The sequence below is a fragment of the Ochotona princeps genome, chromosome 14 (assembly GCF_030435755.1).
Source record: "Ochotona princeps isolate mOchPri1 chromosome 14, mOchPri1.hap1, whole genome shotgun sequence".
NCBI lineage: Eukaryota > Metazoa > Chordata > Mammalia > Lagomorpha > Ochotonidae > Ochotona > Ochotona princeps.
The window spans coordinates 44,167,335-44,187,099 of NC_080845.1; the positions used below are offsets into that span (position 1 = coordinate 44,167,335).

The window sequence follows — 19,765 nt, forward strand, 5'->3', positions numbered from 1 at the left end:
AAAGAGCATATGCTATAAACATGGCTTGGGGCTTCAACTTTTTGTATAGATCAGATATAAACTCTCTTCTGTCATGGTTACATGAGACCTAGTTAAGGTATTTCATCTCTTTAAACATTCTAATTTTTTAATCTGTAAAACTGGGGGGTTACTCACTGTTGAAGATGGTTGTGAAAATTAAAAGAGGGTGGAAAGGCAACAGACACCATGTCTGGTAAATGGCAAATACAGACAAATTTTGTTTTAATTTCTCCCTTTTCTAAAAATCTTTATATTTATGAATTTATCAGGATTCTTTTGTTGTATGTGATCAGACTTTATCTGTTATCAATGAGGAGAACTGTGACACAGAGAAATTAAAGCTGCTTATTTAAGATTATGGACATCACTGGGAAATGGGCTTATGTCAGCATTTACTTAGTAGATATCAGCATTGTAGAAAATGATATATTCATTGTTTATTCATCAAGTGAAAGCTGAACTTTGTCATTTTCTTTAAAAAAATCCATGAAGCCAACATGGCATTATTAAAATAAGAGATGTAGCTGCAAAGGCATAGCAGAACTTTTGTTCTCAAAGAATCTTAGTATAATAATTGTCATGGCAATATTGAAGCAAACAACTTTTGTGCTGAACAAACAGGCATTTCTGTTCTTACTAAGGCTACAGGAAAGTAGACATATGACATTAACCATCAATTCACTGCTATGGGAGTCATGATGTGACTGGCTGTCAGTCAGCACCACGTCAGTGCACTGGCAGGCTGTGACTCTGATGTCCAGAAAAGTCAGCTCTTATTCCAAGGACATTTCTAACCATTACTCACACTCACTTTGGATATGTTATGATACAATGCTGTCTTGTTAAAGAAAAAAATCATACTATTTGGCATATAATGATAAATATTGCTTTAATGAATCACCCTCACAGAAATAAAAATATGACCAATTCTACAGATCTTTACTTTTTGATTCTAACGTCTTTGTTTTAAAGAAATGAACTGGAAAAAGTTTTAAAATTATTTTTGGTATACACATAAAAAAAACTGTGAAATAATTTTGGGGCAAATTGTCCCTCTAGCCCTCGACAGAAGAATCCCATCAATCAGATGTAGTCATATCAATAGACTCTATTTAATGTCTTCACCAACACTTTTGAGGTTTCCATATGACCTTGAGTTATAGACGAGTGGAGTTTTCCTTAGCTAGGAGATTCAGCTCTTCAGGAACAAAATACATTGATGGGATACTGTGAGTTGTCTAATTGGCTAGTCTCTTAAAGATTGCCACTTATTCTTGCCAAGATAATATGGAAGATAGAACTAAAATTTGCAGAGAATCTCCCATGTATGTCTATCATTGCACTAATTCCCATAAAGAAACACTGGGAAGTCAGTATTACTCTGATGCGCACCCGATGTCTTAGGGAAATTAGGTCCTGAGAAGGTAAGGAATGTGCTCGAAACCGTGGAGTTGGTAAGAGAACTCCCAAGCTTATGTTCTTTCTAGAGTAGTGTTCATAGCAGACCCCTCCCCACAGAGTAACAATTTGAACAGAGAATAAAAAATTGAGAACATGTTAAGGAGAAAGAAAGAATAGAGAGAATGAGGTGCTCAATAAATACACGTCAAGGTTTGGGAAAGCAAAGTGTTCAGCAGTCAGAACACTGAGCAGAGAAGAAAAGGCAGAGGGTCCAACCTATTGGGGTGTGGGGGACCCAATAAACTTGGACAGATGCCTGGCAGCAAGCACTGCATAGAGAACTACAGCCACCAGTTCCTCAAATGGAGGAATCTGTGAATCATTAAAAAATGTTTATTTCTTTATGCCACAAATGATAAAACAGTTAGTCATAAAATATGAGTTTTTTTCCCAGAGTAATTGCTGTGAATATTTTTCAACCATTATTCTAAATGCTCAGTGTTTAGTGAAAAGGAAACGGTGTGTTCTGAACCAAAATTAACCTCCATTTGTCCACATGTGTGGAGGTTTAGAAACTGCAATATGCTCAACACATAGTATCACTGATGCTATCATAAGACAGCAACTGCATCTTCAGACAAACAATAAAAGTCATTTTTCATTTCCTTCTTCCAGAAAAGTCACTTTCTTTTACTTTATTATTGAAAAACACAACTGGGATATTAGTAACAATGGATTCCCAAATTATCATACTTTTTTTCTTATTAGAACAAGAACAGAAAGGGGAGATACACATATAAACCATGAAGTCCTATAATTAGGTTAGTCATCATTCTACATTGTCTTAGCTTTGTGGTGAGTTGGACTTCTCATGGAAGATACTGATTGGTCATCTAGGATATGCTGCTGGGGCTATATAGCAATGTCTACAGAGCACTTGTCTGGCCAAATAACAGCTTGGCATCGTAGCTTCCAGACACCCCACTGTCCAGTCTAGAAAATGGACATTGTATAGAAAATCTGATTTTGTGTAGTTTATTCATTGGAATTTATCATATCCCTGTGGTTCTGATACAAGTGAGGTGTTCTTGAGTACCTGAAACTCATCATTTGGTAAACAATTAGAAGTTCCCCATGATGTCTTAGAGCCTGACCTCTGCAACTTTAAGGTGACTTAATTTTCACTTTTTAAAAATAAATAGTTTTGCAAAAAGAAAATCCCATCTGAAGAGAGGATGAAATTAAAGGATAGTATGCATGGTAGTCCAATAATGTGGAAAATGTAATTAAAAGGTAAGTTCATTTTTGGTGCATTAAAAAAAAACCTCATGTCTAAGTTTGCTAATAACAAGCACATTCAAAAACTTCTGAAGATGCCTTACATGCATAGATTTCAAAAACATTTTTGTACCAAATTCCCCTTATCTTTGGGTTCTATTTTACATAAACATTCAGAGGTATGCTTGGATTAGTTTGCTGAGGCCGCTATGGCAAGGTTGCCACAAAGTAGGTGTGTTAACACCAGAAATTAATTACAAGACACTTCTGGAGCCCAAAAGTCTGCAGTCTGGATGTTAGCAGGTCTACTTTCCTCTGAGCTCTTCCTCCCTGACTTGCATATTGCCCCCCCCATTCCTTGATTCACCACATTGTCTTCCCTTTATTGGACCAGTGTCATAATGTGGTCTAAGAATATCAGCTATGTTAGATTAGGGATCACGCTAGCTATCTAACTTTAACCTCTTTCAAGAATCTATCCCCCAAATACAAGAGTTTGTGGGGACTCAATATGACAGAGCAGGGAAAGGACACATTTAAACAGATGAAGAAACATTAGCCAGTATGAAGCAGAGAGGGCAGATTCCAGGAAACAGAGGACAGAACAACAGCAGAGGGCCCCTAAAGACTGACAGACTTGAGAAAACAGGGACACGATGGTATGGTACTGCAGTGACTAACACCCCAGTGGCATTCAATGAACAGTGATCTGAATTGCACCAGCAGCCAAAACTCCACCAGCAACCAGGTGGGAAATGGTGTTTACTGGGAGATCAGGAGGTAATCCCACAAAATAAACTGCCTGTCCTGCTGGTCTCTTTGATTTGACCAGGAGCAGAGACAGAATGGCAGGTCCCAGATGGGCAATGTGGGAATAGGCTGGATTTCACAGCCCAGTCTTCTCCCTAGAGTTGAATCAGGTGCATTCTTGTACAGGAGGCAAAGGCTATGGGATAGGATTGTGCATACACTGAGCTGGGAGTGAACTCATTTCTGGCTCAGTGAACTGCAACAACGTGGTATCCTACAGGTTCTACACAAGATAGGTCTGGGTAGATCAAGAACTCTGGTAGTGACATATCAGGTGCTATTTTGTACTACGCGGCAAAGGCTTTCAGACTGCAGGGACAACTGTGAGCTGCGCATGTACCAAGCTGGGAGTGAACTCACTGAGCTCAGTGAATTGCACTGGTCCCACAGGGAAAATAATACCAACATTAGCATTGTACAGGTCAAAATAGATCCATGTTGCCCTCAGATGTAAAGGCCAGAATTAGAAGATATTTCTTGTCATCAAGGGGAAAGAAACAAAAAGCTGCAAACAGAGCTGGATCTGGCTAAAAAACTATTCAAGAATTGAAAGACACTGTTAAAAGATATAAGAGTTATGGGAGTTCCAGAAGGTACAGAAGGAGAAACTGAGTTTAAAAATGTATTCAGTGAAATAATAAAGGAAAATTTCCCTAACCCGGGGAACGAATTAGGAAACAACACACAGGAGGGGCAGAGAACTCCCAACAGGGTTGAACAAAAGTGGTCTTCATCATGACACATAATCAAACTCCCTTCAATTGAACAGAAGGAAAAGATCCTTAAATGTGCACGTGAAAAAAATCAATGGACCCATAGAAAAGTGGCAATTAAACTCATAAGAGACCTCTCACAGAAAACTCTACAGGCAAGAGGAGAATGGGGCAACATATTCCAGATTCTAAAAGCAAAAAATTGTCGGCCCAGAATAAAGTACCCATCAAAACTTTCTTTTTTCTTTGAAAATGAAATAAAATTCATTCACAGTAAAGAAAAGCTAAAATAATATGCCTCTTTCAAACCTGCCCTACTAATGATACTTAACTATTTTCTCTTGACAGAGAAGAGGAATAGCACCCACCAAAACCAAAGGCAAATATGAAGAACATCCCAGTAAAATAACAACAGAAAACTAAATCAATGAACGAACTCTTTGCTAAAATGACAGGACCAAATTACCACCCATTCATATTAACCCTGTTTGCAAATTGCTTAAATTCATCAATCAAATGTCAGAGTAGTAGACTGGAATAAAAAAAATCCATCTCTTTGTTGCATACAGGAGACATATCTCACCAACAAAGATCAAAGTTCAGCAGAAACTATATCTCATGAATTTTGATGTCTTATTTTTAAGTTTCATTTCTTTAAAACACTTAGCCATTAAATTCTTCACTGACTTGTAGATCACAGAGTAGTATCATTTTCTTCAAGAAGGTTTTTCATTTTCTTTTTCATTTCTCCAGTGTCATGCTAGTCATTCAGTAGCATGTTATTTAACTTCACAGCATTTTAATTTTTTTCTTCCTTTTGCTTTGCGGCTTTTGTTTAAGGGATGTGCAATAACTATATAGCAGAGACTATCATATGCAGTGGCATGTTATTTAACTTCATGGAGTTGTAAATTTCTATTTTTCTTCCTGCTAGTGATTGTGGCTTTTCATTAAAGATGAGATATAGTAACTGTGTAATATAGACTATCATATCCAGATGTTAGGATAAAATGCAGTATGCATCTCTACCTCCAGACAAACATGGATTCCCAATGAAACTATTAACTAATCTTGACATCGGTGCTGGACTCTCTGCAATTGTCCATGCCCACAATGATGGACATATGAGTGTTTATGAAGAACTATAGCATAGTAATTAAATGGGGGAACTCAGTGCAAGAGATAAGGGACTTAGGTGTGAGAGGAGTTAGACTGGGTGGTAGGCAGTTAGGGTTTTCTGGGTCCCCAAGTCATTTTTCTTCCCAAATATAAAGGGGCATTTTCCCCACCATGTCTTGGATTCACCAGAGCACATCTCTCCCAAGACAAATGCATATTTTATCAGGAGTGCTTCCCCCAGGAGACAAGGGTGACATTAACATATCTATTCCCCACCTGAAGCCTCCGCCCAATTCTGTCTCCAGCCATTGCCAAGGGGGAGGGCTTCAGACTGGCCTCTTTATCATTAGAAAGGGACCAAGGAAGTTGGCCAGTGACACCTTGCTGGCCTTTTGTCCCAAGGCCAGGTACCATGAAAACCAGGAATTTCCTTTGTTTATGGAGAAACATCTTTGAGGGGAACCTTTAAAAGATGCTTTCTCCACCATTAATATGGGTTTTTTTCTCTCTTAGCTTTTCCTCCTACCACTATGGCAGGGGACTAGGGTCTTTTTGTTTTTCCTCCTGCCACTATGGCAGGGGGTAAGGGTCTTTTTCTATCTCAGAACCCCCTCTCGTCACTAGGACGGGAGTCTCCTTTCTCAGCTTTTCTAATAAATCTTACTTTAAAACTAAACTGTGTCCGCATGAAAATTCTTCTTTCCTGCGAGACAAGAATTTGAGGTTGCTGCAGTATTCGGGGTTCAAAAACCCTACAACATAGGGAGTGGGTAAGAGAAATCCCGTGGCCTATGGAATTGTATCACAAAATGATGGTAATAACAAAAACAGTAAACTTTCAAAAAGAACACAATAAATTTAATTTATAGCAAAAAAGTTTGTAGAAATATCATTAAAACATAAGTTAATTTTGGCAAAATATTGTTTAAAAATAATGCCTAGTTTTTCATAGTACCTATTTTCCATGAGTTTTTTTTTTTTTTTTTTTTTTTGATGGTCAAAAGCCGTAGTTTATTAGTGGCCTCAAACTTTATACACTGAGGGCCATACAGGATAAGGGAGGAAGTATTGAGCTCATCAACAAAACCATCAATGCTTTTGTTTGGAACTCTTTTGTCTTGTATATTCTACCAGGTGTTCTCATATACATACTCTCCACTCAACTGTTCTTATGCAAATGATATCCAATAAGGTATACAAAAGGTAGCCATTTGGTTATTCTCCTCCAAATATTATCCAACCAACTGTAATCCTGTGCTCACTGACCTTCTATGGTCACAATGTCCTCCTACAAATCCCCCTTCTGTGTTTTGTAAAATTAGGCCTGAAAGATGTATGTAGGGTGAACATGCTCTTGGAAGAGCAGAAAAATGGGGAGAAACAATAAGGGCCTTTACAGAGTCATATTTTGAGGTCCCCGGTGCTAGGATTTCAGCTCCTAATTGGGACAACACAATCCAAACGAACTTGACTCATTTGGGACCATGTTGAGTTTGTTTTGGATATTTTCTCATGTAATTCTAAGAAAAACTCTGAGACAGTATTATTTAATGTTTCAAAAAGATATAAATGCAATGTGTTTAAATGTTTTCTAACTTCATATTCTTTTTATATTTAATTCTTAAAAAGTATATAACGCTAACAGAAGAATATAGGCTCATTTTAAAATTCAAAATACTTAAACATACATATACTAAACACTGAAAGTCCTCATTCCTTCAGTTCCTCTTTGATCTGTATCAGGTCATCAGTATGGTCAGTTTGACGTACAAAAGGTCCTTCAAGACCTTTTGCTGATGAACATATTTTAATACACTTCAATGTAGGGATTTTTTTTTAAAGCCTAGGATAGCATTATCACTTTCAGTGTACAGCTTTCTTCACATTTCACAAGATACCTTGGAAAATATATCTCCCTATACACCCCCATTATTTTAAGTGTATATAAAGTATTCTGTGGTATGAACATACCACACTATTTAACCTGAGTTCCTCTGCACTGGAAAAGGTCTATGGTGCATGTTCACTGAGTGATTCCTGCAGGTGTCATTATGTCTACAGCATCTGTCCAGAATTGCAGGGGTGTTTCACTGGCCTTAGTAGTGGTTTCCAATGGTGTTTCCAAATTATGAACCAGAGGCGACCTATAGAAGAGTTACCATTCTTTTCATGTGTTATTATTTGACCCCTGACATAAAGCAGCAAATATTCCCCGACATTATTTTATACAAAAACTCTATGAGAAAAATGGACATATGGGACAAGTGGGAATTTACCTTATACTCATAATTAGTAACCATGTGAACAATTCTGTGAATGCTATGAGTTTTCACAGCCTCAATGAGGAGGATTGCTGGTTAAGATGTATAGTTAAGGTGTGTAGAAGGGATGGAAATTCTGTTTCCACTGTCTACATTGGCTTTCTTCACTCTACTTTGTTGCTAGCTATAAATCCTTTTCCTGCTGTATTGCCAGCCACTCAACTAACACAGGTATTTTCATTGATCTGCCTTCAGATCCAAATTCAGTATTGCCCAAATATAAATTTTAAGAATTGCAGAATTTTAGAGCTGGAAAGGACTTCTGAGGTTTCTGTAGTTCAGCCTTCTCATTGCTTGAGTTGTGAGCTGCTACCTGTATCTCCTGTTGGAATCTGCCCATAGCACGCTTCAAAGCAACAATGCTAGAGACCATAAAAGTGAACTGTTTCCAACTGAGGTTGAAGCAAAAAGTCTGATGAAAATATTCTCTCTAAAACATATCCCAACTCTTTCCAACTCTAGTCCATACATCCAGAAGCATTTGCCTGAATGATTGCAATAGTTTCCTAAATGCCACTTACGCTTCTTTCTTCTGCTTTGCATCGTAAGCCTGCAGCCAAAGCTACCTTTTGAAGTTCAGTTCTACTCTAAACTGCCTACAGGCCTCTGGAAGTTCCCTTTTGTGCTTAAACTATGATCTAAACACCTTATAACGTCCTTCACAGTCTAGGCTGTACGTACCTGTGATTTTACTCTTTCTCATCTCCCAGCACTCCTTCTCTTACTCACTAAACTTCAGATAGGCTGCAAGTACTCATTTAACATAGGAAGTTCCTTTGAACTATTCCTACATCCATACTGCTCAGGCATTCACATAATTGAGCCCTTCTGTGTCATTCAATTGTCACTCCTCATTTTACTTCGCTTTTCATGCAATCTGAAACAGTAAATCAATTAGTTCTTGGTAAAGGACTTATCACTATCCAGTATTTTTTCTTTTAATTAGTTTGTATGCACATTTGTAAAATGTCTTCCTGCATTAAAGCAAATGTTTCAGGAGACCTGGCTCTTCATATGATTTTCCAATATATTATACATTGAAGATTAATTCTTGAGCCCAACAACTAGTTTGGTTTTAAAAATACTGAAATGCTCCAAGCTGGCACTTTGAAGCAGTGGGTTAAGCCACTGACTATGATGCCAGCATCCCCTTTGGGCACTGGTTCAAGTCTCAGCTGTTCCACTTCCAATCCAGCTCAGTTCTACTGGGCTTGGGAAGACAATGGAAAGTGGTCCAAGTGCCTGTGTCCCTGCCACCCATGTAGGAAACCCAGGCAGAAGCTTCTTGCACCTGGTTTGACATGACTCTGCCCTGACTATTGCAGCCATTTGGGAAATGAGCCAGTGGATGGAAGATTTCTCTGTCTCTCCTTCTCTGTGAGTCTGCCTTTCAAATCAATCAATTAATTATTAATTTTATAAAAATTTCAATATGGTAACAAAATTGTAATCAAGAATTTAAGATTGTCACATGCTACTTTCACCTGTCATACAGTTAATTAGTCACTATTTTCAAAACATCAATTCATTGGGAACTTAAGGATAGGGAAGAAATAAATACTTATAACAACTAGTCAATATTCTAGATACTTTGATAGTCAACTTAAAATATCTATGTCCATTCAAGAAATGCAATTTAGGTTTAATTTAAATGAACATAAAGAATAGACCTTTCCTAGGCCTCCTGGATTCATTCCTATAATCCCTGTGACTGAAATGACCTGCTTAACTGATTTTCCATTTCACATCTAATGTTTCCCTTGAAGTATCCTGACAAAATCTTATTACCTTCTAAAGACAGAGGACCTTGTCGCTTCCCTATGAAACAAAATAAGGGAATTGTGAAATGAGAAAGATAATACTAACTGCATCCTTAGGAATGAAAACTGTTTTCATGAATAAACTAAAAAGAATTAGAGCGAAACCTGTTGACAGGAACTATGCCAATACTTTGGCACTATTAACTCCCTTGTATCGATACTCTGTCTATAAAGTGATTGGTAAAATTTACCAGACAAGTTGGAACAATTAGGAAACTGGCAACAGGTTTTCCATTCCTCTGCTTGCCCTTGGGAATAAGAAACCAAATAAATTTTATATGTAGCAGCTCTACAAAAAATAGGAAAAGAGGTCAAACCTTTGGAGCCAAAATGGTCCAAAAGTGCCCTAGGAAGTTGTCCAGGGATTACGGAGTGACCCTGGAGGCTTGGCTAAAAGATTCTCAAGTATTTCCAAATCAAACATCTAAGGCACAATATTTAATCAAATTGTCTTGAACTTGTTAGCTTGAAAAATTGGTACGTGACTATGAAGAAATCTTTTCTTATGAAGCTTTAAAAAATTTTTTTTTGTTTGCTTTTTGGCAATGTTGCTTCTGTCATGGCCAACAGCCAGAAAAAAAAATTCTTCAAATTATTTGAGGACTTTAGGTTCTCATAAAAAAAAAAAAATCAGTGTCAGTTTGATTCTGCAAGCAGTACAGATTTGGCTCAAGTAATGCTATGGATTTTAAGTAATATTAGGTCAGAGACTTAGCATGCCTGTGTCCATGAAAATGCTTATAACAACAGCAAGGAAGTTGTGGGCTGTTTTTGAGTAACTTTAAGGAAAGAACAGGCAGACATCTGCTCATGATTCTTTAGGCATTCATCTACTAAGGATAGTTTGAATCCTTTCCACTACCATAAAAGCTTTAAAGCAAAAAACTAAAACTTAAAGAGATTCTATGGTATCAAGTGGAACTGAAAAAAAGGAAGAGTATTTAAGATATGACTATAATAGAAAGGTATTAAACAAAGCAAACAAGCTAAAGTGCATGTCAGTCAAAAATCTTTTCCGTATCACTTTTAATAGAGAAGCTATCAATATCTTTTAAAAATATTTTAAAAGCAGCAAATGGTGATGTAGCAGAACAGGCAAAGCCACCACCTGTAACACTAGCTTCCCATAAGGGGGGCTCATTTGCATTATGGATGCTCCACTTCCAATCCAACTCCCTGCTAATGCACCTGGGAAAGGCAGCAGAGGATGGTCCAAGTATTGGGGCCCTTGCCACTTACATTGAGGACTCAAAAGAAGTCTGAGTTTTTGGCTTCATCTTGGCTCAGCATAGTCATTGATGCCATTTGGGGAGTGAACCAGTGGATGGAATATCTCTCTCTCTCCTGTTCCCTGTAGCTCTTTCAAATAGATATATAATAAAAAATATAATAAAATCTTTAAAATCAATATTGATTGCATTCCAGAATCAACAGCTAATGAGATGTGTGCCATGGGGTAAGGGATGGGAGGCAAAGTCAGTAACAGAAGCTATACTGTCTGGCACCTGCTGTCTCAAACAGAAACCAAGAAGTGAATGGGGCAATATCTTCTATTGAACAATCACTCTTTTTCCCAGTGGCCATAAACTTTTGGTTCTTGCACTCTCCATACTTAGACATTTTGTATCTGGAATATACCATTGATATAATCTCATCTGTATTCTGGGCTGCAGTCATCTTCCTGCTCCCTTTCCCTCACTCCTATTTCAGTGCTACTCAGCATTTCTGGCAAGCCTTAAAATCTGGCTCTTCATGTTTCCCTGACACCAGGTTCTCTAACTTTGGTTCAGTTCTCTTTGTTGCCCAGTACTTTAAAAATTTTGTTTTGTTGGCCTCTGCCTGATTTTTCCACTTTTCTCTTTTAAAATCTTTCTATGTCCATCTACCCTTTCTTAATATGCTTCTGTCTCCTAAATAAAGTACAAATCATTTTCCTTTACCATGAATATTCCTTTTCTTGTCATCTGCTTTCTCCTCTGGGACATGGGGGATCAGATGGATGCATTCCTCTTCACAGCCGCAGTTTCTACCTCTGTTTCAGTTCACTTATTGGGGGTTTATCATTACAAACCAACCAACCAATCAACAAACAGCACACCCATCTCTCTGTGATTCCACATATGAGGAAGTGTCTCTGTTACACACTTCAGGAGAATAATGCTATGGTTTGTCCTCTCCAAAACTCATGCTGAATGCAATGGCCATTAGAATAGGATTAAGCGGTGGGCTCTGTAACAAGTAATTATGGCAGTTTCTGCCTTTGTCAATGGGTTATTTCTTTTAACATGGAAAGGAGTTAATTTAAGAGGTGGGTTCTTAATAAAGAGGGTGTATCAGCCTGGTGTTTCTGCTTTGCACCCGGTTGCTTGCACTGGTGCTATGATATGATGGCAGTATACAGGCTCTTAGCACAGGGCTATGCCCCCAGAACAATAAACTACTGCTTAGCCACTTCCCAGTTTCTGGTACATTACAGCAGCAAAAAACAAACCAAGAAAATGATTCATACTCATCTGTTCCATCCCCCCTTCTGCTCTTGCTTCTGTTCCTTTTTTTTTTAAGATTTATTTATTTTTATTACAAAGTCATATATACAGAGAGGAGGAGACAGAGAGGAAGATCATCCGTCTGATGATTCATTCCTCAAGTGACCTCAACGGCCAGAGCTGAGCCAATCCGGAGCCAGGAGACAGGAATCTCCTCCAGGTCTCCCACGTGGGTGTAGGTACCAAGGCTTTGGGCCATCCTAGGCTGCTTTCCCAGGCCACAAGCAGGGAGCTGGATGGGAAGTGGAGCTGCCGGGACTAGAACTGGCACTCATATGGGATCCTGGCACGTTCAAGGCGAGGACTTAAGCCACTAGGCCACTGCGCCAGGCCCTCACTTCTGTTCTTAACACTTTATAGAAACACCTCTCTCTCTTCTCTCTCTCTGTGTAATCTTTTAGCAACATTTATGCTACTGAACATCTAGGAATTCTCTCTTATTTCCTTGCTTCTCCCACTGTGCTTCTGGGGCTCATATGGCTCTTTATCCTCTTTTTTTAAAATTCTTTGTTTTTCATGATACATCTCCTTAGGCTCAGGGATTTCTCCTCCCACCCTTCCCTACCTCCCCACTCGGACTGTTTTCTCCTATATTGTAACAACAATTTGGTCCCTCTCTATCCTCCTTCTACCTGAAGACTCTCAACAAAATCAAGGTTTCCTTCTCTTACCATTTTATACTCTATACCTAATATACCACTTCCAAATCTTTAAACTTCATGCTTTTTGGGTTTCTAAGATTTTTAGCCCTCATCTGTTTGTCACATCAAAATCCAATGCACTACTTGAATGTATCAATTATGAGTCCAGCCTTATGTTAAATTCCATGGTATTTCTTAATCAAATTTATTATTTTATACTTCCCAAACATTTCCCATAGCTGAATTATTTCTGGTAGTGGTATTGAACACTTTTCCAGAATCCTGAATGCTTAGTTTTCATTTAACAAATTTCTAGTCCATGCTCAACGTTGAAGTCTATAGTCTTAGGTCCTGGATATAAGTGAAGGAATGATATGAACAATGCTGTTGCCTTAATGTGATCAGAGTAGGATAGAGTTTGATAAAGGGAAGATTAGTGGTTATAAAGAAAGAAAACAGATGAAATTACTATTCTGAAAGGTTGGGATGAGTTAAGAAGATAACCCAGGGCCAGACACAGTAGCCTAGAGGTTAAAAGTCTTGATCTTACACAAGCTGGAATACCATATGGGCACTGGTTCTTATCCCGGCAACCCCACTTCCCAACCAGCTCCATGCTTGTGGCCTGGGAAAGCAGTCAAGGACAGCCTGTGGCCTTGAGACACTGCACCAGGAGCCTTGTGCTCCTGGACCCTGGCCTTGGATTGGCTCAGCTCCAACCGTTGCAGCTACTTGGGGAGTGAATCAACTGATGGATCATCCTCTGTATCTCTCCTCCTCTCTGTATATCTGACTTTCCAGTAAAAATAAATAAATCTTTAAAAAAAAAAGAAAATAAATAAAAAGATATGCAAGAAAGCCCCTTTGGGGTGGTGACGTTTGAACCGAAAGTTGAAGACACAGAACACCAATCACATGAATCTTGTGGAAAGAACTTGTTGAACAATGGGTTCAGTGAGTACACAGACTACACATGCATGTATCATTTGTGCCCTTTATTCTCTTCAAATTCACCGCTGTAATTTCAAATGTTTGCCAAGTTTTACAGAATGATCTTATCTTTGAACCACTTTGTATCTACTTCCTTCCTCCAATTTAATTCCTTTTTCCATTTCATTTATCATCCATTTTCTGTTCTAGTGTAATTCTCACATGAATAAAGAATGAATCTTAGAGGGGCTGGCACCACAGTGTAGCAGGTTTATCATCTGCCTGTGATGTCGACACCCCTTATGGGCATATATTCCATCCTGGCTGCTTCACTTCTGATCCCGCTTCTTGCTAGTGGCCTGATAAGGAAGCTGAAGGTGGTCCAAGTCCTTGGGCCTCCACACATGTGGGAGACCTGGAAGAAGATTCTGGATTTAAGTTTTGGACTGGCCCAGCTCAGGTCATTGTGTTCATTTGTGGAGTGAACCAGAGGATGGATGATCTCTCTCTGTCTCTCCTTTGCTCTCTGTGTAATATAAATAAATGTAAGTAACATATCAATATATTAATATAATAATTATATATTAATATATGTTATATATAAATTTATTTTATATATTAATATATAATTAAGACACTGCTATATTTTATATAATAATCTACAATATAATACAATATTTATAATTAATATAATAATATAAGTAAAATAAATAAATCTTAATAAAGTGAATGAATCTTTCTAATGGTAAACCTAAGGCATTATATTCTCTCTCCAAATCCTCTTGTCACTTCTACTATCACTGAACTACTGAAAAAATTAGTAGGCTAACATTCAAATATCTTCATAAGTAAATCTCAAAATATATGCCAATATTTGACTTCCACAATGCTACGAGCGATCAAAATGACTCTTCAGAAGCTATGCTGAGCAATCCTGCTTTCAGAGCGGCCTGTTTGTTCAATGGCTGGCACTGTGTGCCATTCCCACACACCCATATGGCTTACTCAGAGTCCTCCAACCTCTATCTCAGATCCTTTGGGAATCTTTTCCTTTAGAAATCTTCTAATTTCTGCTTTAATTGCAAAAGTTTACTTTTTATTTATTTTTTATAACATTTTCACTTTTTACTCTAGAATATTCTTAAGGACACAACTTTTTTTTATATACATCACTTACTATATTACAAATACTTAATGTCAGTGACTGTGTTGTTTGTACTAACATAGCAATTCACACATAGCTAGCTTTGGACAGTATTTATTGAGCTAATGAAGGCATCACCAGTGGCTTCTCCATTACCATGTCTCAGGAGACATCTCTGGGAAAAAGGCAGAAAGCAGTTTTGAAACAGTCTAGTTCAATTCAGTCTGGTCAAGTGATTAAAAGTTTACACTGAGTAACTTTAAAAGTAATATCTTTAATGCTGCATAACCAGTATGGTATGAAATAAATTATTTTGATCGAGATAATAGTAGATTGATTTCCTGTTCAGAATACATAAAACCTCTTAGCACTACTCAGTGCTGAAAAACACACATGATCACAATTAAGAATCTTGTACTTACCACATTACTACATGTTCTGTAGCGGATATTTCTTCCTTCACAGCTCCTATGTTAAAAACAGAAAAATAGGCATCATCTATAGTTATAAAAGCTTGAAACTTTACACTAGGTTTTAAATTAAAAACAATGATCTATACTATTAATCAAAGCACTTCTATTTTCTCCAAAGCATATTATATGAGGAATTACCACTAAGTACCAAACTGAGCAGATCCATAAATTGGTATGTATGAATTTATTTCTTCATAACATTTGAAGGTAAATATTCATCTTACTTCAAAGACTTGAAAACAAATAGTATACTTTTTTTCATTGTCACAAAAATGTTCCCTTTATCTTTTTTTAAAATTGAGATTTACTTATTTATTTGAAAGGCAGATATTCACAAAGAGAGAGAGAGAAATTCTATCCATTGATTCACTGCTTAAACGGATGTAGTGGCCAGGGATGGGCCAGACCCGGAACCAGGCGCTTCTTCCAGGTGTCCCAAATGGGTCCTGGGACCCAAGTGCTTGAACCATGTTCCACTACTTTTACAGGCTCATTAATCAGGAAGCTGATCAGCTGGGACTCGAGCAGGTTTCCATATGAGATGATGGCAGTGAAAGCTAGTTTTACTTGCTGCACCAAAGCGAAGTCCCCTTACATACCCATTGAATATAATTTGGAAAGCACAAATTACCAGAAAGAAAAAAATAAAAGTCCCTTGCAATTGCTTTATCTAAGGTTAACCACTGTTATTTTGTTTTATTCATTTCTAGTACAGAGTAAACCACACCACTTAAACAACTTTGTAGGTTAGGGTGAACAGCTTTAAAGAAACCATTTTGAGAGCTACATAATATTCCATCAAATGATAAAACAGACTTTGTATAATCTAGCACTTATCACTTCAGTAATTTCCAAACCAGGGTTTGACAAACGAGAATGTCACAAATCATTTCCACATGCTTTAGTTCAATCCAAATGTGTGACCACATCGTTTGAATAGATAAATTTCTAAAAGGAGAGTAGTTGGGCTAAATGGAATGAACTTTTGTAAGACTATAAATATTGCCAAGTTGCATTCCACAAAAGTTTTATTATGACATATTCCCACCAGCAATACATGGGAGTTTCCATTTTACTGAATTCTTATAACAAAAATAATAGATCTTATACAAAACATTCAATGATGACATTTAATTCATGAAATGACTATACTCTTCAAAAAATTCAACTTTTTGAAAAATAAGTAAAATTATACTACCAAATATTAACAGAATGTTGATACTAATAGCTGATAGGTACTGTTATTATTGGGAACGTTAACCCCCCCAAAAAAATTATCTGAAAGCACAATTATACCTTGTCTATTTTAGAGCCAAAGAAAAGACCTTGAGCCTAAAGATTATAATCGTATTGACTATAGTATTACAGTTAGTGTGCATTAAAAAGTGAAATGGAAATGCTGGCAAGATGTTGGAACCATGGAAGAAAGAGAACTGACAGAGACAGGCAGGTGCCATGGTCCAGTCCCTCAGTGTCCCAGACACAGGGCAGATGAACTTCACTCCTTCAGATCCCACTGTCAAGTTTGTTTATTTTGATAGAAATGGCTCACATGAACCTAGTTGATGCTACGAACATGAAGTTCCTACGAGGAAACTCCACAGTTATAATATTATGTGGGCTAAGCTACTTGCCAAGAATGCTCTGAATTTTCATGATTGTTGAGAAGCAGAGAGGGCTAGCAACTCTGATCTGCACAGCCTGGGTTAGTCTGGTCCATGTGATGGACAGTTCTATTCCTTGCTATAAATTAATAACCTGGCATCCTAGTTTGAAATATTAATCTCACGGGCTGAGTTACTGTGAGTCTACTCCCAAGAAAAGGATCTGTTGTTGGGGTTATTGCTGAAAAATATCAAGTTTCTGAGGCTCAAAATACATGAGCTAGGCTCCAGATGATGGTAGATTTACAATGTAATGAATTCTACAACTGGGAGGCCTTTGGTAGAATGCCACTTATACATCAGTGTTTGTTGAATTCGATATGCTTTTCAAAATGGAAAGTTTTGCTGCGTATGTAACCCAGTGTAGTGGCTAAGAGTACCCACTTTGAAATGAGACTCCTTTTGTCTGAACTCTTGGCCTCCGTACCTTCAATTTCTGTACCACAATTTTTTCATCTGTAAAATGGGATAATGTTACTTATCTCCTGGGATTAATGTGAGGGTTAACTACACTAACATTTGTAATTCTGTTCATTAGTGCCTAGCTCAAGACAGCATTTCACTGACATTTGATAAATTCAGTGCAAAATGTATGTCAAAATAAAACAGACTTTGAAAAAGACTTGAAAGGCATACAGGCATGCAAGGATTTGCTGCTTATGTGTTTGCTGACCACCAGTTCTATTTTCTTAATTTAGAGTTCATTCATTTGAGTTATAAGAGATTACAGCAATAACTTCTTATTTTTAACTTCATAGTAGACAAGGCAAAGCCACGAAAGCTTCAAAACTGAAGATACAATAATACATTTTAAAGTGAGTTCTGTGTCAATCACTGAGACAAGAATATTCTATAGTTATCACTTACTTTTTATTTTCCTTTCCTTATCTTACACCCTTTGAAGAAGTCCTGGAAATAATTCTGAAATAAGAGTGTGAGGGTCTGGATTATAGGTTTTGCTTTTCTACTTGCGTAAGTCTCTTGTCCCTTCAGGCACTTCCTTTCCTCACCTAGCAGTGGCTGTGTCAATGCCAGTGAATAAGGTCATGATCATTTACTGCCATCGTGGACAAAGCTCTGATCAAGTACCATTGGGGGTTATTTCAGGGATATTACTTACTAAATAAAACAAAGTACAGCAGAAAGATATCCACCTCAATAACTGAAATGAACCTTTCCCTAGATATCTTATACTACAAAATACCTGTGTGGATTTTACAAGGATCCTTGTATAATAAAAGATACAGCATATAATGTAAACTGTTGATTTGTGTACTTCTTATTCACAAAGTGGGCATTTGGCACAGCAGCTCAACTTGCCACTTCTGATGCCTGCATTTGCACAGCTCAGAGCCTGATTAAAGTGCTGGCTACTCTGCTTCTATTCCAGCTTCCTGCTTTACTCTGTACCATCCACATGAGAAAAGAGGATAAAGTTCCGGGATCCTGGTTACTGCCTGTCTGAGCTCTGGCTGTTGTGCGCATTTGGGTAATGAATCAACGGGTGGTTTTTTTTTTTCTATCTCCTGTTCGGATAAAATGAGAATTTAAAAAAAAATTAAATATTTCTTTTAGAGTAAAGAAAACTAAAAAAAAAAACCCCCAAAGAATTTCACAATATCCAAAGAACACTCTATAATTATCTGATATCTGATACTAACTGACAAATCACTGATACATATTCTGGGCTGTCTTACCTTATATTACCTTTTTATTGAGAGTTCATGTGATTTGACCTGAAATATGATACTAAGTATTAATACTTAGAGGAACAGAAATATAGCCTAGTGACTAAAAATCCTGCCTCTGGGATAGCAGGATGCCTAGGTCATGATGCTAATTTCAACTCCTGTCTCCTGCCTTCTGTTAGTGCAGACCCTAGGAGGTAGTTGTGATGGCTCAACTCCCTGGGTTTTTGTGACTCACATGGGAGACCTGGACTGAGTTTCCTGCTTCTGATCTGGGCCTTTCCTTAGTCCTTGCTAATTCAGATAACCACAGAGTGAAACGGTGATGGTCACTCTTTTTGATTCTCTGTTCCTTTCTCTTTCTCTCAAACAGAATTAAAATTTTTATTCAAAACTGGCAATTCTTAAGCACAAAAAGCTGCTCACTATGGAAAAGCATGGTTAGTGAAGAACAATTAGCCTGTACACTCTATTCAGTACGTGCTATGGGAACCTAACCCTGCTTTATGTGTTCTATGCACATTACTTCTAGTTTTCAACAATTTTGCAAAATTTTATTATTTCCATTTTAATAGATAAGAATGCTGATAAAAAGTCAAATACACAGAAAAGAGGAAGGCAGGGACTTGGATCCAGGATTGACCAACAGTAAGAATGAAACAATAAGAATGAAACAATAAGAAATGAAAAGGTGTACACAACATATAATTAGTAATATACTAACAGCAGGCTGTAATCTGGGAAACTGAGCAGGCAGTTGGCTTGGGGCTTAATTTTACCTCATTGTTGATGCAGCAGTATCAGTGGCTTCTTTTCTTCTGGAAAATTCACTTCTAAGAAAGCATCCCTAGATACATATTGGAACAGCTCCAAAAAAACCGCACTCTTCAGTAAATGCAATGCCAAGAACTCCAGTGCAGAGAAGCTTATATTTTGAGTTCAAATTTATTAAAATTGAATATAAATTTTACATCAGCAACAGAGTGACTATTCTACCACAAGGAGTTCTTTCTTGCCAACTGTGAATACATTTATCTGGCATAAAAGCCTCATCTGGGAAGCAGAATATATTCTCTATCTTCCACCCATGTTTTTGCTTTCTCCCCTTTTGCCTCTGTCCTTCCTTCTCTCTCTTTCTTCCTTTATTTTTGTTATACTTCTTTAATATAAAACATCTGAGCATTTTCTTTAAACTT

General features: G+C 37.5%; 1 protein-coding gene across 1 annotated transcript in view; it reads right to left on the reverse strand.

The window, feature by feature from the left end:
* The window catches only part of ADAMTSL1 (ADAMTS like 1), a 410,929-nt gene that overhangs the window by 338,642 nt on the left and 52,522 nt on the right, over window positions 1–19,765 (reverse strand). The window contains exon 3 of the mRNA XM_004581085.3: window positions 15,167–15,212. Within this exon, the coding sequence (XP_004581142.2) occupies window positions 15,167–15,212 (46 nt within the window). The remainder of the gene's footprint in view (window positions 1–15,166; window positions 15,213–19,765) is intronic.